The 25,154-nt window shown below is 48.9% G+C and overlaps 1 protein-coding gene across 1 annotated transcript in view; it reads right to left on the bottom strand.

Annotated features, from left to right (window-relative positions):
• Positions 1–25,154, bottom strand: part of LOC140394326 (otoancorin-like) — a 104,942-nt gene that overhangs the window by 56,885 nt on the left and 22,903 nt on the right. Inside the window, exons 7-13 of the mRNA XM_072481502.1 lie at positions 11,019–11,147; positions 8,304–8,536; positions 5,669–5,772; positions 5,471–5,577; positions 4,793–4,932; positions 4,468–4,591; positions 222–437 (exon numbers count right to left, since the gene is read on the bottom strand). Of these exons, the coding sequence (XP_072337603.1) occupies positions 222–437; positions 4,468–4,591; positions 4,793–4,932; positions 5,471–5,577; positions 5,669–5,772; positions 8,304–8,536; positions 11,019–11,147 (1,053 nt within the window). The remainder of the gene's footprint in view (positions 1–221; positions 438–4,467; positions 4,592–4,792; positions 4,933–5,470; positions 5,578–5,668; positions 5,773–8,303; positions 8,537–11,018; positions 11,148–25,154) is intronic.

Raw genomic sequence — 25,154 nt, 5'->3', positions numbered from 1 at the left:
TGTGTTACAATTTCTGTGTAAAACAATTCCCCCTTGCCTCCTCACGGGCTCTTTTGCCAGTTATCTTAAATGCAAAACGTCTGATTACCCACGTACACGTTAATGGAAACAGTTTCTATACAGTTACTCTCAGTAATTTATCAAATCCAAAAGACAAGGGTTCAATCTTCAACACAAACATTCAGTCCGTACAATATTCCCCGGTTGGGCCTCCCTTTTACCTTGCTGTCTCCAATAAATTTGTCGGCGAGTATGATCATCTGGCTCTTTGTCCACCCGCTCACTGTCCTTAGGACAGAGATGGCGCTCCGCACCGCTTGTGGGGACAGTGACTCGAGCTGCATGAAGGGCAGCCCTGCAATAGCATCGGAGATGGAGTCCAACGTTTCATTCAGCGTTTGGTTTTTCAGGACCAACTCTAGGAGCTGCGATTTCAGCTGAAGAAAAAGAGAAACCGGAAGAATCAGGAACCCGAAGTACAGAATCAAGCTTCCACCATAGGCAATGATAAATTTGGTCTCATAGTGACAATGAAAGTGGCCACGAGCACGGGAGGTCTCCACAGTGTCCTACACTGGGCAGGCATTTGGGCGTTCCCTTACCTACATAGACTCGCAATCCAGCAACACCTCCATTTTAACATTTTCAAATCCATCTATGGCTTCGCCCCTCTCTACTTCAGTAATCTCCTCCAGACCCACAGCCCGCCACGATCTCCACACTCCTCTAACTCTGGCCTCTTTAACATCCCCAATTTAAATCAATCCACCATTGTGGCTGCGCCTTCACCGCCTTGCCTCTAAACTCTGAAATTCCCTCCCTGAACCTTTCTTCATCCCTCTCCTTTAACAGGCTCTTCAGAAACCTGCGCAGCTTTACATCTCCTGCCCCAGTATCTCCTTATCTGGCTGGATGTCAAATTCTGTTCAATAGAGCGGCACAATGGCACAGTGGTTAGCACTGCTGCCTCACAGCGCCAGGAACCTGGGGCGGGATTCTCCGATATCGGCGCGATGTCCGCCGACCGGGGCCATGAACGGCGCAAATCAGTCCGGCATCGCGCCGCCCCAAAGGTGCGGAAGTCTCCGCATCTTGAGCGGCCGAGCCCTCACCTTGAGGGGCTAGGCCCGCGCCGGACTGATTTCCGCCCCGCCAGCTGGCGGGAAAGGCCTTTGTTGCCCTGCCAGCTGGCGCGAAACTGACTTTGCCGGTCGGCGCATGCGCGGGAGCATCAGCGGCCGCTCACGGCATCCCCGCGCATGGTGGAGACCATGGCGAAGGCGGAAGGAAAAGAGTGCCTCCACGGTGGCCTGGCCCGCGGATCGGTGGGCCCCGATCGCAGGGCGGGCCTGTGCTGTGGGGGCACCCCCCCTGGGGCCAGATCACCCCGCGACCCCCCCCGGAGCCCGCCCACGCCGCCGTCCCAAAGGTGGTTCAATCCACGCCGGCTGGCGTGGGTTGACAGCGGCAGGACTTCGGCCCATCGCGGGCCAGAGAATCGACGGGGGGGGGGGGCGCCAACTGGCGCGATTCCCGCCCCTGCCGAATATCCGGTGCCGGGGAATTCGGTAACCGGCGGGGGTGGGATTCACGCCAGTCCCTGGCGATTCTCCGACCCGGGGAGAATCCCGCCCCTGGATTCAATTCCGGCCGTGGGTGATTGTATGTAGTTTGCACATTCTCCCCATGTCTGCGTGGGTTTCCTCCGGGTGCTCCGGTTTCCTTCCACAGACCAAAGATGTGCAGGGTAGGTGCACTGACCATGCTAAATTCCCCTTAGTGTCCAAAGGTTACCTAAATTGTCCAAAGATTAGGTGAGATTACAGGGATAGGACGGAGGAGTGGGCCTAGGTAGGGTGCTCTTTCAGAGGGTCGGTATAGACTCGATGGGCCGAATCGCCTCCTTCTGCACTGTAGAGATTCTATAAATCACACCCATGCCTTGGGACATTTTACTAAATTAAACGTGCTATATAAATGCAAATTGTTGTTTAAAACTTACAAGTAGCTGGACTATATTACCCCATTGTCCTCTGTCGCTGTCACCTGTTTTTGGTGTCCTGCTTGATGGAAACAAGCAACTCTCTGGTGCAACCATCAACGACCTAAACTGGGGTTGTGAACCTGGAAAGTGAGTTTCAGTGGGCTTTTTGGCAAAGACATTCATCACTGATGAATCATATTTTCACCAGCTGTATGTCGGCCTGCAGTGGCTGCTGCATGGCAGCCAGCAATGGAACACTGCTTGATTGTTCCCCGACCCCCATGTTGAGAAGGGTACTGGGGCCAATCACAGTTCCTCAAAAGTCTACCTAGGTGAGCTCAACCCCATATCCGGTAGTCTTCTCTCAAGAAGGCATTGATAAAGAACTTGCATTCACATAGTGCCTTTCACAATCTCAAAACTTTGTAAAGTATAGCCATTGAACTACTTTTTGAAGTGTAGTCACTGTTGGAATATAGGAAGTGCAGCAACCTATTTATGCACAAATAGCAATGTGATAATGACCAGACAATCTGGTAGTGATGCATTTGCTAGAGAACTGAGCTTCCCTTTTTCATAATAGTGCAATGAAACTTTCACCGGAGTGGGCCAATGATGCCTCAATCTAACATTACACCTGAAAGACAATACCTCCAATAGGGCAGCACTCCTTCAGTCCTGCACTGGGAGTATCAGTTAGGGGCTGATGGCTTGAACCCATCACTTCCTGACTCAGAGGTGACTGAGGCATGGCTGGCACACAAAAGGGGAAAGAGTCGTCCCTGAACCCCAACTCTGTCCGGATCTCTGAGCTGAGAATCTCTAGTTGCCCACTGGACAGGCCAATGTTTAGGGAACATGCCAAGCCCCAATGAGGGTAGAGGCTGGAAGTGAACCAGTTTGCCTTAAATGTCTTCTTCTTGTGGCAGAAAATGTTTGACGTGGGAACTGGAGCTCCCTCTAACATCACTGTATAACCGTTGCAAACCCCTGGAGTCAGTGAAAAGCTATACTGGGTACAGAGAGGCCTGTCGACAAGAGAGGTTAAGACAGTGTTCTTCAAAGTCGGGGGCGCGACTCGCGGGTGGGTAGCGGGTGGGTGTCGGGAGGGTTGCGGAGTCGTTGTCCGCGGCGCTCCCGACCGCGCAAATCCCCGCGCAGCAGCCGGCTCTTCATAACGGCGGCTGCAAGCGGCCGCGAACATGTTAAAAAAAAAATTTGGCTGCATTGCGCATGCGCGCACTATGGCGCGCCGATAATCGGGCACGCATGCGCAGTGCGGCCGCTTTTTAAAAAACTGTTGCAGCTTTTTGTTTGACAAGTTCTGTAGTGGTTTTTATTCATTTATTTTATTCATTTTTTAAAAAAATTTATTTTCTTTTTTTTTACAAGTTCGGGGGGGTTTTATTCATTTTTTTCATTTATTTTACTCATTTTATTTATTTATTTTTTTTACAAGTTTGGGGGGGGGGGTTTATTTGATAACATTTTACAGGAAAAAAATTCAGAACTTTGGACAGAACTTCCGACACCAGAAGGCTTCACCTTCATCCAACAGAGTCCATTGGCGGAGCGTGTACGAGGGCCAAAGGGACCCAAAACCATTTCCTCCATTTTTGTCAGCAGCAAACAAAGTAAGAGAAAATGGTGGGTCGCACAGGTCGACCGGCATAGGTCGCGAAGGTCGGCCGGTGTGGGTCGCGAAGGTCAGCCAGGTTGCGTCCCGAATGTTGGCCGGTTGGTAAAAATGGGTCCCCGGAAAAAAAGTTTGAAGAACACTGGGTTAAGAGATTACAGCAAAGTGCAGCACAGCAACAGGTCATTCAGCCCAACTGGTTCATGCTGGCATTTATGCTCCACACCAGCCTCCTCCCACTCCACTCTTCATCTCATTCTTTTAGCATAATCAACTATTCCCTTATCCCTCATGTGTTTACCAAGCTTCCCCTAAAATGCATCTTCATAGAATTTACAGTGCAGAAGGAGGCCATTCGGCCCATCGAGTCTGCCCCGGCTCTTGGAAAGAGCACCCTACCCAAGGTCCGCTCCTCCACCTATCCTCATAACCCAGCAACCCCACCCAACACTATGGGCAATTTTGGACACTAAGGGCAATTTAGCATGGTCAATCCTAACCTGCACATCTTTGGCCTGTGGGAGGAAACCGGAGCACCCGGAGGAAACCCACGCACACACGGGGAGGATGTGCAGACTCCGCACAGACAGTGACCCAAGCCGGAATCGAACCTGGGACCCTGGAGCTGTTAAGCAATTGTGCTATCCACAATGCTACTGTGCTGCCCTAAATCTATACTATTCAGTTCAACCATTCCATGTGGTAGTGAGTTCCACATTCCCACCATATTGGATTTCTTAGTTACACCCTTATAATTATAGCCCCTGGTTTTGATCTCCGATACAAATGGAACCAAACATCCTTTCTATGTCTAGGCGGGAATACGTGCTCCCGAGAGATGTCCTACCTTCCTCACTGCAACTTGGAACCCCTTGAGACGGCTGCACTTAATCATCTGGTGGAGTAAACTGCGAGCTTCTCCTGCGTCCAGCTCCTGGACATTGTCGAAGAAACAAACCAGAAGACCCAGCCTGGGAAAAGATTTTAAAAAGAAAATGAGTGAGATTGTGCAAACGATATGAGGTCAGGTTCCTGACGGCTGAGATGTGCTTTAATAAAGAGGAGGAGAGAGTGGGATGAGCTTGGCAATGCGCGTGTGTTTAAGAGAGATAAGCCTAATGTTATCAGAATGGCTGGTGTGAGTGATGGGTGGCGGGGAAGCTGCCATTTACCTGTACACTGTAGAGGTGTTGGCCATGTCAAATCCACTGGCATCGATCCTTTCCTGGAAAGCTTTGGCAGTAGCCGGTGTGATGTCATACACAGAGTCTAGCTGCTTTGTCGCATTGTCGTAATTAATGAACAGTCGAATCTAGATATTAAAAAAAAATCACACGCACATCCACCCACTAAATTAGAATGGATATTTTATAGGTACCCACCCTGCCCTTAAAGGGGCGACACACAAAATCCCACCCCCCATCTCTGTAGCTCCCTATAACCCTTTAGGATTACTGGGCATTCTCCAATGCTGGCCTCCAGTCCAACCCCCCCATCTTTATTCCACGGTGAGAATCTCTTTACTGAACTGGGGTGTTAGTGGGGATCAATGAGGCTCCTTTCCAAGTCTTCAAGCGCTGAATCAGTAAAGAACCATCTTCGAAGGAGTAGAAACCTTTGCAAACAGGATCGCTGGAGCAATGGCCTGGGTGGTCGCCATCCATTTTGACTCAAGAAGTTAATTAATGGCTACGGATTCCACTTTCAGTGATCAATTTAAAGGGCACAAGAGGGCAAGGGACACGAAAAGGCCTTTCAGCCCCTCAAACCTGCTGGCCTGACTGATTTTGATCAATTTGGAAGAGAGAGTCGAGTCTTGCAGCCTTTCACTTTGATTCCCTTTTGCTCACCTCATTGAGACTAATCTTTTGGATCTCCTCCAAAGGGAGGTGGACAATGTACCTCCCCAAAAACCACAGGTTCTCTGCTGTGATCCACGAATCGGTTCCACTCGCCCCTGTTTTGGGGAAAATGAACAAAGATTCTTAGTTGTGATAAGTCCACCCTTCTCATAAAGGCCCAGTCCCATCCCATTCAGGTCAACCTACCAGGTGGTTTGTAGGATTGCTGCAGGCTCTGCCTCATCCATTCGTATATTGCTCTTTGTGTACGAGCGGCCATTTTGTCGTAGAGCTCCTTAAGAACAATTGTTCTGGAAGAACCAAAGTAATTGTTCTTTTTAAAATTAGACAGAACAGGGATACCAGATACATCACAGGAGGCAAGATTTATCACTTGGTGAAAATTGGAAAGGGGGTTTGCGGACATTGTATCCATTAACAGCAATGCCGACTGTGGGATACCCTAGTTTTGTTGGAGAGTCGAGTCCTTGTTCTAGGCCAGTAAAGAGTTCAGACATTCTGGCCACATTTGTTACTTCAGGACCTGGTTTAGTAGTAAATGAACAGAGAGATACACCCTCAGAACTGCACAATCGACCACCTGGATTACTGTTCAAGTCTCTGGAATGGGCCTGGAACCCTTCTGACACAGGCAAGAGTTTAAAAAAAATTTGTTTATGGGATATGGCCGTCGCTGGCTGGTCCAGCATTCATTGTCCATCCCTGACGGCATTTAAGAGTCAACCACATTGCTGTGGGTCTAGAGCCACATGTAAGCCAGACGAGGTAAGGATAAAAGATTCCCTTCCCTGAAGGACATTAGTGAACCAGATAGGTTTTTTAAAAATGATAATCGACAATGGTTCCATGATCATTAGACCTTTAATCCCAGATCTTTTATTGAATTTGAATTCCACCATGTGCCCTGGTGGGATTCGAACCCAGGTCCCCAGAGCATTACCTGGGTCCCTGGATTCCTGTCCAGCGACAATACCAATATGCCACTGCCTGTGGTGTATAACAATGAAAAGAAGAAAGCCTTGCATTTGTATAGCACCCCTTCACAACATCAAAATTTCCCAAAGCGCATAACAGCTTATTAAATGCTTTTTGAAGTGTAGTAACTGATCAGATGTAGGAAATATGGCAGCCAATTTGCATACAGCAAGCTCCCACCAACAGCAATGTGCTGACAACCAGATGATTGATGCAGGTAGGGCAGTAGATGTTGTCTATATGGACTTCAGTAAGGCCTTTGACAAGGTCCCTCATGGTAGACTAGTACAAAAGGTGAAGTCACACGGGATCAGGGGTGAACTGGCAAGGTGGATACAGAACTGGCTAGGCCATAGAAGGCAGAGGGTAGCAATGGAGGGATGCTTTTCTAATTGGAGGGCTGTGACCAGTGGTGTTCCACAGGGATCAGTGCTGGGACCTTTGCTCTTTGTAGTATATATAAATGATTTGGAGGAAAATGTAACTGGTCTGATTAGTAAGTTTGCAGACGACACAAAGGTTGGTGGAATTGCGGATAGCGATGAGGACTGTCTGAGGATACAGCAGGATTTAGATTGTCTGGAGACTTGGGCGGAGAGATGGCAGATGGAGTTTAACCTGGACAAATGTGAGGTAATGCATTTTGGAAGGGCTAATGCAGGTAGGGAATATACAGTGAATGGTAGAACCCTCAAGAGTATTGAAAGTCAAAGAGATCTAGGAGTACAGGTCCACAGATCACTGAAAGGGGCTACACAGGTGGAGAAGGTAGTCAAGAAGGCATACGGCATGCTTGCCTTCATTGGCCGGGGCATTGAGTATAAGAATTGGCAAGTCATGTTGCAGCTGTATAGAACCTTAGTTAGGCCACACTTGGAGTATAGTGTTCAATTCTGGTCGCCACACTACCAGAAGGATGTGGAGGCTTTAGAGAGGGTGCAGAAGAGATTTACCAGAATGTTGCCTGGTATGGAGGGCATAAGCTATGAGGAGCGATTGAATAAACTCGGTTTGTTCTCACTGGAACGAAGGAGGTTGAGGGGCGACCTGATAGAGGTATACAAAATTATGAGGGGCATAGACAGAGTGGATAGTCAGAGGCTTTTCCCCAGGGTAGAGGGGTCAATTACTAGGGGGCATAGGTTTAAGGTGAGAGGGGCAAAGTTTAGAGTAGATGTACGAGGCAAGTTTTTTACGCAGAGGGTAGTGGGTGCCTGGAACTCACTACCGGAGGAGGTAGTGGAGGCAGGGACGATAGGGACATTTAAGGGGCATCTTGACAAATATATGAATAGGATGGGAATAGAAGGATACGGACCCAGGAAGTGTAGAAGATTGTAGTTTAGTCGGGCAGTATGGTCGGCACGGGCTTGGAGGGCCGAAGGGCCTGTTCCTGTGCTGTACATTTCTTTGTTCTTTGTTCTTGATCTGTTTTTATGATATTAGTTGAGGAGTAATATTGGCCAGGGAATGACGAATGCACTGCTCTGAGGGCTCAATGGTTAAATGACCCGTGCCAACCCAGAGAAGTCTAATGCTTTGGTCTGTGTTCAGAATAACTGTGGTCATTTGGGCGGGGTTCTGGACGGAAACATTAGCCAGTGTTTTCGAGCTTCCTCAACCAGATTAGTGAGTGCTGCTAGAAAGGACAGGGTGGGGAAACTGAGGCACCCCTGCATCGGCGCTCACTGTCAAGGCAGACTTGAAATTGGCAGCCACACCTATGGGGTATTGCACCCCAGCACAAAGCAATGAGAAAATAAAAATCTATAAACATACCCACCTTCCCTCAAGGAATACGGTAATAGGTTAGAAAACACTGTACAAAGGATAAGTTAAATCTTACATATTTTTAAAAGTCTCTTCTGGAAGATCTTTTGGCACGTCCACAATCATCTCTGGTTGCAGGTAAATGGCTGAAGACCGTCTCAGTGCCGTGATCAACAGCTCCAAACACAGAGAGGAGCTGATCAATGGTAAACACTTTTGCCAGCTGGTCTCAAAGAGAGAACGGTTCCCTCCAGGTATCTGCATTATCTGGTTTTTAATAAACCCAAAGTCGATGGTAATGAATGCAATCTGGGCAAATTAAACGGGGAGAGAGAGCGAGACTGTTAATACAATCATCATGTCACAGAGCAGCACAAAAGCTCAAGTTTCAGAACAAAGTCACACCTGGATTCCAAGGGTTACTCTACAAGGTGTGATTGAACACACTAGGGTTGCATTCCCTGGCATTTAGAAGGTCGAGAGATGATTTGATCAACATTTGCAAGATGTGAAGGAGGAGTAAATTGAGAGAAACTATTTACACTGGTTGGGAAATCAAGGGTAATTCTAAGAATGATTGACAGACCTATCAGGAGTGAAATCAGGAAGCACTTCTACCCACATAAGGGTGGAACTTAATGCCTCCCCTTGAGGATGCCTGGAAGGCTTGTAGGCAGCCTTCCCATCTTGATGCCCATTGAAGCCCTTACGTGGGAAATTAATGGATTTCTGCCACCAGGATCCTTGATCTCCATGAAGGTCCACTGCTGGCCACGGAAATGCCTGATTAGCAAGGTGAGCCTTTCCCAAAGGAGGTAACCAGGGGAGGAGACTAGGGAACAACAAATGCGCTGCTCTGATGACTCAATGGGTAAATTCACTTTGTGTCGCTTGCAATAAATTCCACCCCTGGGTTGGCAGAAGTTTAGAATTCTCTTCTGCAAGTGGCAATTGACGCTGGATTAATTGTGAATTTTAAAACTGAGATTGATAGATTTTGTTAGCCAAAGGTATTAAGGGATATAGGGAAACGTTGGGAATATGGAATTAGATTCTGGAATCGACTTGACCTCAACGAATGGTGACTCTCTCTGAATGGTAGGACAGGCTTGGGAGACCAAGTGGCCTCCTCCTGTTTCTGGTCCCAAAATAGTGGCTCTTCAGCCTATTTGATGCTGTCCTTCCAGAAGACCAACCCTATCCCTCCCAGAGAAGGAGGTGATTCAGTCCCTCAAATCTATTCCACCATTCAGTTACATCATGGCTTCTCTGCATCTCAGTCACTAATCTGCCTGTGCTCCTTATATCAAACAGAAACATGGGCTGCACGGTGGCGCAGTGGGTTAGCCCTGCTGCCTCACGTCGTCGAGGTCCCAGGTTCGATCCTGGCTCTGGGTCACTGTCCGTGTGGAGTTTGCACATTCTCTTTGCATTTGCGTGGGTTTCGCCCCCACATCCCAAAGATGTGCAGGTTAGATGGATTGGCCACGCTAAATTGCCCCTTAATTGGAAAAAATTAATTGGGTACTCTAAATTTATAAAAAGAAGAAAAAAAAACAGGAACATATTGATCGGAGTTTTGAACTGACCCCCAGGCTTTTACGGGAGACAATTCCAGATTAACACAACTCGGATTACTTCCCGATTTCACTTGCAAATTGCCTAGTAATAATGTTAAGATTATTCCCCCTTGTTCTGGCTTCCCTATCAAAGGAATCTACTTATTTGAATTTCTATTACACTTTAAACACCTTGCTCAGATCACTCCCCTAAGCTCATGCCAATACAAACTTAGTTTATACACCCTCATTTTAATTGAATTCTTGAAGCCGCATGTTGGTGACTGGCTTTTAAATAAGGGCAGTGAGGGCAGCACGGTGGCGCAGTGGGTTAGCCCTCCTGCCTCACGGCGCCGAGGTCCCAGGTTCGATCCTGGCTCTGGGTCACTGTCCGTGTGGAGTTTGCACATTCTCCCCGTGTTTGCGTGGGTTTCGCCCCCACAACCCAAAGATGTGCAGGCAAGGTGGATTGGCCATGCTAAATTCGCCCCTTAATTGGAAAAAATGAATTGGGTACTCTAAATTTATTAAACAAAAACAAGAGCAGTGAGAAATATGTTTGCTGAAAGGTACTACAGAGGCACGTTAACTGAAAAATATCAGCAACACTTAAAATAAAATGACTTTATACAGTGACAGGCCAATGAAAAAACACTTGGCAGAGTGGGGTTAGGGAGTCCTTTAATGGTCACTGTCCACTTGTCAGCAGGGTAAATGGTCATCAAACTCAGCAAGGATTAATCCTGGACCTGTGCTGGGTTAACTGATCTCAGCCAACTCAATTACAGAGGTACTGCAAGTTGTCTTTGCATTGCTAAGCCAGTGAAATACATCAGGCACAGCTCCTGCTCCCTACTGGACAGTGTGCATCTGTGGCTTGGATGGTGGGGGGAAGGTTGGTGAGCAAGAGGTGGAGGTTTAGGGATAAATTTCCAGAGATTAAGGCCTAGGGCAGCTGACGGGTACGGCCATCAATGGTAGAGCAACTAAAGCTGGGGATGCTCAAGAGGCCGGAATTGGAGGAGCTTGAGATTGCAGAGGGCTGTGGGGATGGGGGAAATTAGAGAGATAAACACAGTGTTACGTCAGGAGGAGAGGTTGCATAACTCAAAGTGCAGCATGATCTGATAAAAGTGTTTAAAACATTAAAGGTATTTGATAAAGTAGAGACCATGGAGAGATTTGCACTCGAGAACAAACAGCTACAGATAACACAAACATACTGCTCCAACCTCTATGATCTTGCCACTGTAGAAATATTTGATACTGATTAAGAAGGTTGAGGTGTCCATCTGTTGTAGGTCAGTGGCCAGTAGTCTTGGCTGAAGGATGATTTCTCGGAAATAATTGGAGAATGAATTCTGCAAAGAAAAAAAAGTCAGAAAGCAACATCCCAGAGAGCTCATTACCAAAATCTAACAAGCCGCTACATCATGGCTCCAAACTCTTTGGCGTACAATTATAGGGACAGTGGCTGCATAGCAATAAAGTTGGCTGAGTGTCAGGAAATAGAGAGTACTAGTGAATGATGGAAGGGAGAAATATAGTGATGCTCCCCAGAGGTGAATGCTAGGATCAGTACTTTCCTTGGTCTACATTAATGACCTCGACCTGGGTGCATGTACAAGGCACAATTACAAAATCTGAAGATAACACAAAATGTGAAAGTACTATGAACTGAAAGAAGGAGGGCAATGGACCTCAGGAGGACACAGGCAGACTGGTGAAATGGGTGGGCATGTGGCAGATTAAATTTAATGAAGGGAACTGAAAAACATCTTGGTACCTAGGAGAGGCAATTTAGAATAAAGGGTAAAATTCTAAATGGGATGCAGGAACTGAAGGGCCCTAGTGTATATGAGCATAATTTTTGTTTAAATATAAATTTAGAATGTCCAATTCATTTTTTCCAATTAAGGGGTAATTTAGGGTGGCCAATCCACCTACATTGCACATCTTTGGTTTGTGGGGTGAAACCCACGCAAACACGGGGAGAATGTGCAAACTCCACACGGACAGTGACCCAGAGCCGGGATTGAACCTGGGACGTCGGCGCCGTGAGGCAGAGTGCTATCCACTGCGGCACCATACTGCCCATATGTGCAGAAATTGTTGAAGGCGGCAGTGGTGGTTGAGGACATGGTTAATAAAGTGTCCTGGATCCTGGACTTTACAAATTAAGGCATAGAGTGCAGAACCCAAGATGTTACAACAAGCCTTTATAAAACATCGGTTTGGGCTCAACTGGAGTATTGTGTTCAATTCTGGGCACCACATCTTCATAGAGTTCCTCCAGTGCAGAAGGAGGCCATTTGGTCTATCGATTCTGTACCGACCCTTCGAAAGTGCAACCTACCCAGGCCCACTCCCCTATCCCTGTAACCCCACCTAACCTTTGGATACTAAGGGGCAATTTAGCATGGCCAGTCCACCTAACCTGCACAGCTTTGGACTGTGGGAGGAAACTGAAGCACCCGGACGAAACCCACGCAGACATGTGGAGAACATGCAAACGCCATACAGTCACCCAAAGTCAGAATTGAACCCGGGTCCCTGGCACTGTGAGGCAGCAGTGCGAACCACTGTACCACCGTGCTGCCCATCTTAGGAAAGATGTAAAGGTATTGAGAGAGACAGAAAGAGAGAGAGAGAGGGAGAACGCAGTAAATATTCACAAGAATGTTCCTAGGGATGAGAGAACTCAAATGTGTGGGGAGATTGGAGAAGCTGGGGATGTTCTCCTTCGAGCAGAGAAGGTTCAGAGGGGATTTTACAGAAATCTTCAAAATCTTGAGGGCTCTGGATAGAGTAGAAAAGGAGAAACTGTTCCCTTTGGCAAAGGAGTTGGGAACCAGAGGACACTGATTTAAGGTGAATAGCAAGAGAAGCAACAGTGACATGCGGAAAAACTTTTACTTTTTACAGAGTGGTTAGGATCTGCAGTGCACTGCATGGGAGTGTTGTGGAGGTTGCGCCAATTGTGGTTTGCAAAACGAAATAAGCGCCCGAAGAGAAAGAAATTGCAGGTCTAAGAGCAAAAGCAAGGGATTGGGAGTAAGTAAATTGCTCTGGCAGGGAGCCACAGTGGTCTTGGCAGGCCGATTGTCCCCTTTCTGTGCTGTAACTATCTATGACAAATTTCCAGGTCCCATTATCCATCTTCCAATAGTCTTTGCTCACCATTTCCCTGACCCCATGGGCAGGGAAGGCCCTGCCCTCCCCATCCACAGCCTTGGGCCCACCCACTAATCCAGACCCTGCCCTCACAGCCAGAACCCATCTCCATAACATCAACCCCAATCCCATTGTTTCTGCACAAGCTCCCACAAGCAGGTCTGGTCCTGGCCCTGGCTCCTTGATCAGACTCCTCCAGCTCCACCTCCACCCTCAAGGCTAGGCCCATCCTCGAGACCCCACTCTCCCATGCACATTTGGGAGCAAGTCCCATGGGATCACCACCACCTAAAAGAAATTCCCGGCTCATGCTCCTGTCACCGCCACATGCCCTCCCCCAATTTTGTTCCAATCGCTAGCCTTGAAATACATGGAAATGACAGAAATCAAGAATATTGCCAACCCAGTTAGGATCAGCTAACTCAACTTTGCTCAAAGACTGAACCTGGGGCACTACCTGACATTGACATATTGGTTTTATTTATTCTTTCACCTGATGTGGGTGTCACTGGGTAGTCACTATCTTGAGTCCATGTTAATAAGTTGCCCAAGGTTCATTTGCTATGGTGCCGGATTGAAGGTAGGACATTAGGAAGTACAGAGGGACCTTGGGGTGCATGTCTATAGATCCCTGAAGGCAGCAAAGAACAAAACAAAGAACAAAGAAAAGTACAGCACAGGAACAGGCCCTTCGGCCCTCCAAGCCTGCGCCGACCATGCTGCCCGACTAAACTACAATCTTCTCCACTTCCTGGGTCCGTTTCCCTCTATTCCCATCCTATTCATGTATTTGTCAAGATGCCCCTTAAATGTCACTATTGTCCCTGCTTCCACCACCCCCTCCGGTAGCGAGTTCCAGGCACCCACTACCCTCTATGTAAAAAACTTGCCTCGTACATCTACTTTAAACCTTGCCCCTCGCACCTTAAACCTATCCCCCTGGTAATTGACCCCTCTACCCTGGGGAAAAGCCTCTGACTATCCACTCTGTCTATACCCCTCATAATTTTGTAGACCTCTATCAGGTCGCCCCTCAACCTCCATCGTTCCAGTGGGAACAAACCGAGTTTATTCAACTGCTCCTCATAGCTAATGCCCTCCATACCAGGCAACATCCTGGTAAATCTCTTCTGCACCCTCTCTAAAGCCTCCACATCCTTCTGGTAGTGTGGCGACAAGAATTGAACACTATATTCCAAGTGTGGCCTAACTAAGGTTCTATAGAGCTGCAACATGACTTGCCAATTCTTATACTCAATGCCCCGGCCAATGAAGGCAAGCATGCCGTATGCCTTCTTGACAACCTTCTCCACCTGTGTTGCCCCTTTCAGTGACCTGTGGACCTGTACACCTAGATCTCTCTGACTGTCAATACTCTTGAGGGTTCTACCATTCACTGTATATTCCCGACCTGCATTAGACCTTCCAAAATGCATTACCTCACATTTGTCCGGATGAAACTCCATCTGCCATCTCTCCACCCAAGTCTCCAAACAATCTAAATCCTGCTGTATCCTCTGACAGTCATCATCGCTATCCGCAATTCCACCAACCTTTGTGTCGACTGCAAACTTGAGTGTTTTTTTCAATTTGTTAATTTTGCGATCCTGGAACTTTTCTCTCTTCCCCATGTTGGAGGGGGGGGGGGGAGAGGGGAGAGAGTATGAGGAACTGTGGGCGACGGCCATTAGGGGCGGGGCCGAGTGGGAAACGCGGGCTTTGTTCCCGCGCTATGGTAATTATGGCGGGAACAGGGACGCAGTAAGGAGGGGGCCTCACACAGTGGGGGCCGAGGACAAGGGGGGAAGCCGAGGTCAGCCAGAGTTCGCTGACTTCTGGGAGCAACATGGGGGGTGCAACTACGCTAGAGGGGGGTCTAGCGGAGGGGGGGGTTAACTGGGTTGCTGCTGCTAAGGAGAAGGGGGAGCTGTTATGGGATGGGGTGGTCGAGGCGGGAGGGCGCCGTCGGGGGGGATATACGGGTACGTGGGAACCGGGTGAGGAGCTGGGTTAAAAAAGGGGATGGCTAGTCGACAAGGGGGGGCGGGGTAAAGATCCCCCAACCCGGCTGATCACGTGGAACGTGAGAGGGCTGAACGGGCCGATTAAAAGGGCATGGGTACTCGCACACCTAAAGAAGTTAAAGGCAGATGTGGTTATGTTGCAGGAGACGCATCTGAAACTGATAGACCAGGTCAGACTACGTAAAGGATGGGTGGGGCAGGTGTTTCATTCGGGTTTAGATGCGAAGAACAGGGGGTGGCTATCTTAGTGGAGAAACGGGTACTATTTGAGGCAAAGACCATAGTGGCGGATAGTGGGGGTAGATATGTGATGGTGAGTGGCAGATTGCAAGGGGAGGCGGTGGTTCTGGTGAACGTATATGCCCCGAACTGGGATGATGCAAATTTTATGAGGCGTATGTTGGGACGTATCCCAGACCTGGAGGCGGGAAAGTTGGTAATGGGGGGAGACTTCAATACGGTGCTTGATCCAGGGCTGGACCGATCGAGGTCCAGGACCGGGAGGAGGCCGGCAGCGGCCAGGGTACTCAAGGACTTCATGGAACAGATGGGAGGGGTAGACCCCTGGAGATTTAGTAGGCCTAGGAGTAAGGAGTTCTCATTTTTCTCCCATGTTCATAGAGTTTACTCACGGATAGACTTTTTTGTCTTGGGAAGGGCACTGATTCCGAAGGTGACAGGGACGGAATATACGGCCATTGCCATTTCGGACCACGCTCCACATTGGGTAGACCTGGAGGTAGGAGAGGAAAAAGAACAGCACCCACTCTGGAGAATGGATATGGGCTTATTGGCGGATGAGGGGGTATGTTTAAGGGTGAGGGGGTGCATCGAAAGGTACTTGGAGCTTAATGACAATGGAGAGGTTCAGGTGGGAGTGGTCTGGGAGGCGTTGAAGGCGGTGGTTAGAGGGAAACTGATATCCATAAGGGCACATAAAGGGAAGCAAGAGGGTAAAGAAAGGGAGCGATTGCTGAAAGAACCTCTGAGGGTGGACAGGCAATATGCGGAGGCACCGGAGGAGGGACTGTACAGGGAAAGACAAAGGCTACATGTGGAATTTGACCTGCTGACCACGGGTAAGGCGGAGGCACAGTGGTGGAGGGCACAGGGTGTACAGTATGAGTATGGAGAGAAGGCGAGTCGGCTACTGGCCCACCAATTGAGGAAGAGGGGAGCAGCGAGGGAGATAGGTGGGGTGAGAGATGAGGAGGGAGAGATGGAACGGGGAGCAGAGAGAGTGAACGGGGTGTTCAAGGCATTTTATGAGAGGTTATATAAGGCTCAGCCCCCGGAAGGGAAGGAGGGAATGATGCATTTCCTGGATCAGCTGGAATTCCCTAAGGTGGAGGAGCAGGAGAGGGCGGGACTGGGAGCACAGATTGAGATGGAGGAGGTGGTAAAAGGGATTGGGAGCATGCAGGCGGGGAAGGCCCCGGGACCGGACGGATTCCCGGTGGAATTTTATAGGAAGTATATGGACCTAGTGGCCCCGCTTTTGACGAGAACCTTTAATGAGGCCAGGGAAAGGGGGCAGCTGCCCCCGACTATGTCGGAGGCAACGATATCGCTCCTTTAGAAGAAGGAAAAAGACCCGCTGCAGTGTGGGTCCTACAGGCCAATTTCCCTTTTAAATGTAGATGCTAAGCTTCTGGCTAAGGTGATGGCGACGAGGATAGAGGACTGTGTCCCGGGGGTGGTCCACGAGGATCAAACTGGGTTCGTTAAGGGGAGACAGCTGAACACAAACATACAGAGGTTGCTAGGGGCAATGATGATGCCCCCACCAGAGGGGGAGGCGGAGATAGTGGTGGCGATGGACGCCGAGAAAGCATTCGACAGAGTGGAGTGGGATTATCTGTGGGAGGTGCTGAGGAGATTTGGTTTTGGAGAAGGGTATATTGGATGGATACAGCTGCTGTATAGGGCCCCGGTGGCGAGCGTGGTCACGAACAGACAGAGGTCTGACTACTTCCGTCTTCATAGAGGGATTAGGCAGGGGTGTCCCCTGTCTCCGTTACTGTTTGCATTGGCGATTGAGCCCCTGGCCATAGCACTGAGGGGCTCCAGGAAGTGGAGGGGAGTACTCGGGGGAGGAGAAGAACACCGGGTATCTTTGTATGCAGATGATTTATTGCTGTATGTTGCGGACCCAGTGGAGGGGATGCCTGAGATAATGCAGACACTTAGGGAGTTTGGGGAATTTTCGGGGTACAAATTGAATATGGAGAAGAGTGAGTTGTTTGTGGTGCATCCGGGGGAGCAGAGCAGGGGAATAGGTTACTTACCGCAGAGGAAGGTGACAAGAGATTTCCGGTACTTAGGGATTCAGATAGCCAGGAGTTGGGGAACCTTACATAGGCTTAATTTAACAAGATTGGTGGAACAGATGGAGGAGGATTTTAAGAGATGGGACATGGTGCCCCTGTCACTGGTGGGTAGGGTGCAGGTGGTCAAAATGGTAGTCCTCCCGAGATTCCTTTTTGTGTTTCAGTGCCTTCCGGTGATGGTCACGAAGGATTTTTTCAAGAGAATTGAGAAAAGTGTCATGAGTTTTGTGTGGGCCGGGAAGACCCCGAGAGTGAGGAGGGGGTTCTTGCAGCGTAGCAGGAATAGGGGGGGGGGCTGGCACTACCGAGCCTAAGTGAATACTACTGGGCCGCCAATATCTCAATGGTGTGTAAGTGGATGGGAGAAGGGGAGGGAGCGGCGTGGAAGAGATTGGAGATGGCGTCCTGCAAAGGAACCAGCCTACAAGCAATGGTGACGGCGCCGTTGCCGTTCTCCCCGAAGAAATACACCACAAGTCCAGTGGTGGTGGCAACACTAAAAATTTTGGGGCAGTGGAGACGACATAGGGGAAGGACGGGAGCCTCGGTGCGGTCCCCGATAAGAAATAACCATAGGTTTGTCCCAGGGAGAATGGATGGGGGATTTGGAGCATGGCAGAGAGCTGGGGTTGAGCAACTGAGAGATCTGTTCGTAGACGGGACGTTTGCGAGTCTGGGAGCGCTGACGGAAAAATATGGGTTGCCCCAAGAGAATGAATTTCGATACATGCAACTGAGGGCTTTTGCGAGGCAGCAGGTGAGGGAATTCCCGTAGCTCCCGATGCAGGAGATTCAAGATAGAGTGATCTCAGGGACATGGGAGGGGGATGGTAGGGTGTCGGATATATACAGGGAAATGAGGGACGAGGGGGAGATCATGGTGGATGAGCTGAAGGGGAAATGGGAAGAAGAGCTGGGGAAGAGATTGAGGAGGGGCTGTGGGCTGATGCCCTACGTAGGGTAAACTCGTCGTCCTCGTGTGCCAGGCTAAGCCTGATACAATTCAAGGTTTTACACAGGGCGCATATGACCGGAGCAAGGCTCAGTAAATTTTTTGGGGTAGAGGATAGGTGTGGGAGATGCTTGAGAAGCCCAGCAAACCACACCCACATGTTTTGGTCATGTCCGGCACTGCAGGGGTTCTGGGTGGGGTGGCAAAGGTGCTTTCAAAGGTGGTGGGGGTCCGGGTCGAGCCAGGCTGGGGGTTGGCTATATTCGGGGTTGCAGAAGAGCCGGGAGTGCAGGAGGCGAAAGAGGCTGATGTCTTGGCCTTTGCGTCCCTAGTAGCCCGGCGAAGGATATTGCTTATGTGGAAAGAAGCCAAACCCCCGGGCGTGGAGACCTGGATAAATGACATGGCGGGGTTTATAAAACTAGAACGGATAAAGTTCGCACTAAGGGGTTCGGCTCAAGGGTTCACCAGGCGGTGGCAACCGTTCATTGACTACCTCGCAGAACGATAAAGGAAATGGGAAGGTAACAGCAGCAACCCAGGGGGGAGGGGGTGGTGGGGGGGGGGGGGGGGGGGGGGGGGGGGGGGGGAGAGGAGCCCGGGCGGGTCCTCGGGGGTGTTTTTGTGTAGATATTTGTATTAGGCTATGTATATTGGATTGTTTGATTTTATTTTTGGAGAGTTATTATTTTTGATATGGCAGTTGCCATTTAGTTTATATATATATTTATTTATTTGTTAAAAACGGGCACTGTTATTTATACTGTTTTATTGTTGTAAAAAGGAAAACCTTTGTATTTTGTTTGGCCGAAAAATTTGAATAAAATATATTTTTTTTAAAAAGAGAAGTAACGGTGACATGCGGAAAAACTTTTACTTTTTACAGAGTGGTTAGGATCTGCAGTGCACTGCATGGGAGTGTTGTGGAGGTTGCGCCAATTGTGGTTTGCAAAACGAAATAAGCGCCCGAAGAGAAAGAAATTGCAGGTCTAAGAGCAAAAGCAAGGGATTGGGAGTAAGTAAATTGCTCTGGCAGGGAGCCACAGTGGTCTTGGCAGGCCGATTGTCCCCTTTCTGTGCTGTAACTATCTATGACAAATTTCCAGGTCCCATTATCCATCTTCCAATAGTCTTTGCTCACCATTTCCCTGACCCCATGGGCAGGGAAGGCCCCGCCCTCCCCATCCACAGCCTTGGGCCCACCCACTAATCCAGACCCTGCCCTCACAGCCAGAACCCATCTCCATAACATCAACCCCAATCCCATTGTTTCTGCACAAGCTCCCACAAGCAGGTCTGGTCCTGGCCCTGGCTCCCTGATCAGACTCCTCCAGCTCCACCTCCACCCTCAAGGCTAGGCCCATCCTTGAGACCCCACTCTCCCATGCACATTTGGGAGCAAGTCCCATGGGATCACCACCACCAAAAAGAAATTCCCGGCTCATGCTCCTGTCACCGCCACATGCCCTCCCCCAACTTTGTTCCAATCGCTAGCCTTGAAATACATGGAAATGACAGAAATCAAGAATATTGCCAACCCAGTTAGGATCAGCTAACTCAACTTTGCTCAAAGACTGAACCTGGGGCACTACCTGACATTGACATATTGGTTTTATTTATTCTTTCACCTGATGTGGGTGTCACTGGGTAGTCACTATCTTGAGTCCATGCTAATAAGTTGCCCAAGGTTCATTTGCTATGGTGCCGGATTGAAGGTAGGACATTAGGAAGTACAGAGGGACCTTGGGGGATAGTCCCAGTTGGAACTGGTTGTACACACCGCCGCTTTGCGACTTTATCTTTTTTTAAAAATATTTTTATTCAAATATTTTGCATTTTAATATTTTACAAAACGAAACAAAAACATTACACCCCCAAATACAATAAATTCTGCACCAACGCCCCCCCCCCTCCCAACAGTTGACGGTAACTAGCTCTCCGAAATGCAAAATAAACAAACCCATCTCTTGTGGAACCCCTCATTTGCCCCCCTTAGGGCATATTTCACCTTCTCAAGATGTAAGAATTCCATTAGATCCCCCAGCCATGTCGAAGCACAGGATGGAGAAGCTGACCTCCACCCCAACAGAACCCGCCTGTGAGCGATTAACGAAGCGAAGGCTAAAACATCTGCCCCCGCTCCCCGTCTGCAACTCCGGCAGGTCTGACATCCCGAATATGGACCCCAAGGGACCCACATCCAAAATCACATGCAAGATTGCCAAGATGGTGCTGAAAAACAACCTCCGAAATTTCTCCAACTTTGGGCAGGACCCGAACATGTGCACATGATCAGTCGGGCCCCTCCCACACCGTTCACAAGTATCCTCCACCCCCTCAAACAGCCGGCTCATGCTTGACTTCATCAAATGCGCCCTGTGCACCACCTTCAACTGTATCAACTCCAGCCTCACAAACAAGTTTGAGGCATTCACCTTCCACAGCGCCTCACACCACAGTTCCTCCTCCAGCACCATCCCCAACTACTCCTCCCACGGCTTTAAACACCTCCATAGCAACCGTATCCTCTTCCAAAATCCTCCCATAAATTGCTGAGATGACCCCACCCTCCAATCTCATTACCACAAGCACCTGCTCCAACATCGAGGAGACAGGCGCAATCGGAAAGGTCAGAAAAACCTTTGTAGCAAAGTCCCGCACCTGCATATACCGAAAACCTTCCTCACACAGAACTCCAAACATCCCTCTCAACTCCTCGAAGCTTAAAACCACCCTCCAGAAATAAATCCTTCACCTCCTTCACCCCTCTCTCTTCCCATCCCCAAAACCTTGCATCCACCCCCCCACCAGCTTAAATCCATGATTCCGCTCAATCGGCATCAGCCATGACCCCGCCCCCAACCTAAATAGCTTTCGAAATTGCCTCTAAATCTTCAATGTGGCAACCACCACAGGACCGTCTAAGCCCCTGGCACTAAGTGAGTCCCAGTCAATATTGGGGAAGTTGAAGTCTCCCATCACAACAACCCTGTTGTTTTTACTCTTTTCCAAAATCTGTCTCCCTATCTGCTCCTCTATCTCTACCCATATAGCCTCACTGCCTTCTGAGGTGTCCTCCCGTAGTACAGCTGTGATATTCTCCCTAACCAGTAGCGCAACTCCACCACCCCTTTTACATTCCCCTCTATCCCGTCTGAAACATCTAAATCCTGGAACGTTTAGCTGCCAATCCTGCCCTTCCCTCAACCAGGTCTCTGTAATGGCAACAACATCATAGTTCCAAGTACTAATCCAAGCTCTAAATTCATCTGCCTTACACGTAATACTTCTTGCATTAAAACATATGCACTTCAGGCCAACAGACCCGCTGTGTTCAGCAACTTCTTCCTGTCTGCTCTGCCTCAGAGCCATACTGGCCCTATTCCCTAGTTCTCCCTCAATGCTCTCACCTTCTGACCTATTGCTCCCGTGCCCACCCCCCTGCCATACTAGTTTAAACCCTCCTGTGTGACACTAGCAAACCTATTTATGCCTCTCCAGTTTAGATGCAACCAGTCCTTATATAGGTCACACCTGCCCCGGAAGAGCTCCCAGTGGTCCAGATAACGGAAACCCTCCCTCCTACACCAGATGTTTAGCCACGTGTTTAGCTGCTCTATCTTCCTATTTCTAGCCTCACTGGCACGTGGCACAGGGAGTAATCCTAAGATTACAACCCTAGAAGTCCTGTCTTTTAACTTTCTGCCTAGCTCCCTGAACTCCTGCTGCAGAACCTCATGCCCTTTCCTGCCTATGTCGTTAGTACCAATATGTACAACGACCTCCGCCTGTTTGCCCTCCCCCTTCAGGATGCCCTCTACCCATTCGGAGACATCCTGGACCCTGGCACCAGGGAGGCAACATACCATCCTGGAGTCTCTTTCACGTCCACAGATGCGCCTATCTGTACCCCTGACTATAGAGTCCCCTATGACTATTGCTCTTCTGCACTTTGACCCTCCCTGCTGAACATCAGAGCCAGCCGTGGTGCCACTGCTCTGGCTGCTGCTGTTTTCCCCTGAGAGGCTATCCCCTCCGACAGTATCCAAAGGGGTATACCTGTTTGAGAGGGGGACAACCACAGGGGATTCCTGCACTGACTGCCTGCCCTTTCTGGTGGTCACCCATTTCTCTGCCTGCACATTGGGTGTGACCACATTTATATAACTGCTATCTATGCGCTTTCCGCCACCTACATGCTCCTAAGCGCATCCAACTGCTGTTCCAACTGAACCATGCGGTCTGTGAGGAGCTCCAGTTGGGTGTACTTTCTGCAGATGAAGCCATCCGGGACGCTGGAAGCCTCCCGGACCTGCCACATCTCACAGTCAGAGCACTGCACCCCTCTAATTGACATTGCATCAATTAATTAATAAATTAAATTTAAAAGTTTTTTTAAAAGTTACTGTTAACTATATGTTTCCTAGCACTAGATTTCTACTATAAATGTGAAAGCTAAATACAGTACTCTCCGATCTCTGGCTTAGATACCCCTCTAAATTATAATTAAGTAATTATATTTAATTAGTTTACCAATGCTTAATTTTTAAAATTTAGTGTCGATTCCCAACCAGCCAATCAGGTCACAGCTTTTCTGACAGCTTTTCTGTGATGTCACTTCAGTTTCTCCCCCCCCCCCCCCCACACACACACACAATTTGAAAAGGTAATAAAAGTAAAAATGAGTAAAAATCATTTACTTACCTTCCGAGGGTCTCAGATGCTCTCTGGTTCTCTCCCTGCTGATTAAAAGTTACAGGCCAGAAGAAAGAGAGAACAAAACAGGAAAAAGCACCTTCTCCCACTCTGCACTGAATTACCTCACTGCACCAAATTACCAAGTTCCAAATTCCCACTCTGGATGTGTCTCACTCCGGCTGTGTCTCCTTGACCTGCGCAAAGCTTACTGAGTGTGCTTTCTGTCTGTCTTTTATACAGACTTCAGCTGACCAGGGTGACTCACACTACGTAAACAGGTACATAAGGTGGTTAGGAAGGCATACGCGACATTTGCCTTTATTAGCTGAGGCATTCAATATAAGAGCAGAGAGGTTATGATGGAGCTGTATGAAACACTCGTTAGGCCACTGCTAGAGTGCTGTGTGAAATTCTGGTCGCACACTATAGGAAGGAGGTGATTGCACTGGAGAGGGTGCAGAGGAGATTCGCCAGGATGTTGCCTGGGCTGGAGCGTTTCAGCTATCAAGAGAGGTTGTTTTCCTCAGAGCAGAGAAGGCTGAGGGGGGACCTGATTGAAGTGTATGAAATTATGAAGGAGATGGATGGGGTAGATATGAAGAAACTCTTCCCCTTAGTAGAGGGGTCAATAACCAGATTGAAGGTAAGGGGCAGGAGATTTAGAGGGGATTTGAGGTAGTGGGAATCTGGAACTCGCTGCCTGAAAGGGTGGTCGAGGCGGGAACTCTCAGAACATTTAAGAAACATTTAGATGAGCACTCGAAACGCCATAGCTTACAAGGCTAGAGACTAAGTTGCTGGAAAATGGGATTAGAAAAGATATGTTCTTGATGGCTGGCGCAGAAACGATGGGGTGATGGGCGTCTCTCTGTGCTGTATGATTCTATGACTGAATAACCACATCAGTGATGACTGATAGGTAACCATCAGCTGAGGCTGGAGCAGAGGATATTTTGTGGGCGAGAAAGGGGGGATGAAAAGCAAAAAGAACCTTAGACCAACCTCATTTAGAAATTATATGAAAATATAACAGGACAGTTTGATGTATTTGAAACCAACAGACTACAAAGCAAGGCCAGGCGGAATATCTGGGGCTGGAGCATCGCTCCTCGATATACTGAACATGTTCCATGCCCCTTTGAGCAGTCAGCGAATGCATCAGTGCCACCCCACCAACAGCCTTGGACACACCCATACCCACTATTACAGCCTCAGAGGTAAGAGCTGCCTTCTTGAAAGTGAATCCACGGAAAGTGACGGGCTTTCCCCGACGGAATCCCTGGGCGAGCACTCAGATTCTGCGCAGACCAGCTGGCGAGTGTATTCGCAGACATCTTCAATACCTCACTCTTCCACTCCGAAGTCCCCACCTCCTTCAAGAAGACCACCATAATACCAATACCAAAGAAGAACAAGGTAGCCTGCTTCAATGACTACCGACCGGTGGTCCTGACGTCTGTTAACATTAAATGCTTCAAGCGGCTAGTCATGAGACGGGCCAACGCCAACCTCCCAGACAGTCTCGATCCATTGCAGTTCGCTTATCACCGCAACCGGTCCACAGCAGATGCTATCTACCTGGCTCTACAATTAACACTCGAACACCTTGACAACAAGGACACCTACATGAGACTGCTGTTCATAGACTACAGCTCCGCCTTCAACACCATTATCCCAACAAGACTTATAACCAAACTCTGCAATCTTGGACTTGACCCCTCCAGGTGCAGCTGGATCCTTGTCTTCCTCACCAACAGACTGCAATCTGTCCGGATAGGCAACAGCGCCTCCTCCACAATAGTCCTCAACACCAGGGTCCTGCAAGGATGTGTGCTCAGTCCTCTACTGTACTCCCTAAACACACACAACTGTGTGGCAAGATTCAACTCCAATTCAATCTATACGTTTGCGGATGATACGATTGTGGTGGGTTGTATCTCAAACAACTACGAATCAGACTACAGAAGGGAAAAAATCATTTGGTTACATGATGTACCGAAAACAACCTCTCTCTAAATGGCGGAAAGACCAAGGAACTGATCATCGACTTCAGGAAGCGTAGCACGACACCCCCCCCCACCCCCCCCCCCCCCACACACACACACACCACCCCTATCTGCATCAATGGCTCCGAAGTGGAGATGGTCGATAGCTTTAAGTTCCTGGAGGTCACCATCACCAACAGTCTGT

Source organism: Scyliorhinus torazame, chromosome 17 (genome assembly GCF_047496885.1).
Source record: "Scyliorhinus torazame isolate Kashiwa2021f chromosome 17, sScyTor2.1, whole genome shotgun sequence".
NCBI classification, from domain to species: Eukaryota; Metazoa; Chordata; class Chondrichthyes; order Carcharhiniformes; family Scyliorhinidae; genus Scyliorhinus; species Scyliorhinus torazame.
Note: the sequence above shows the minus strand (reverse complement) of the source record. Positions and strands in the feature narration are given on the sequence as shown.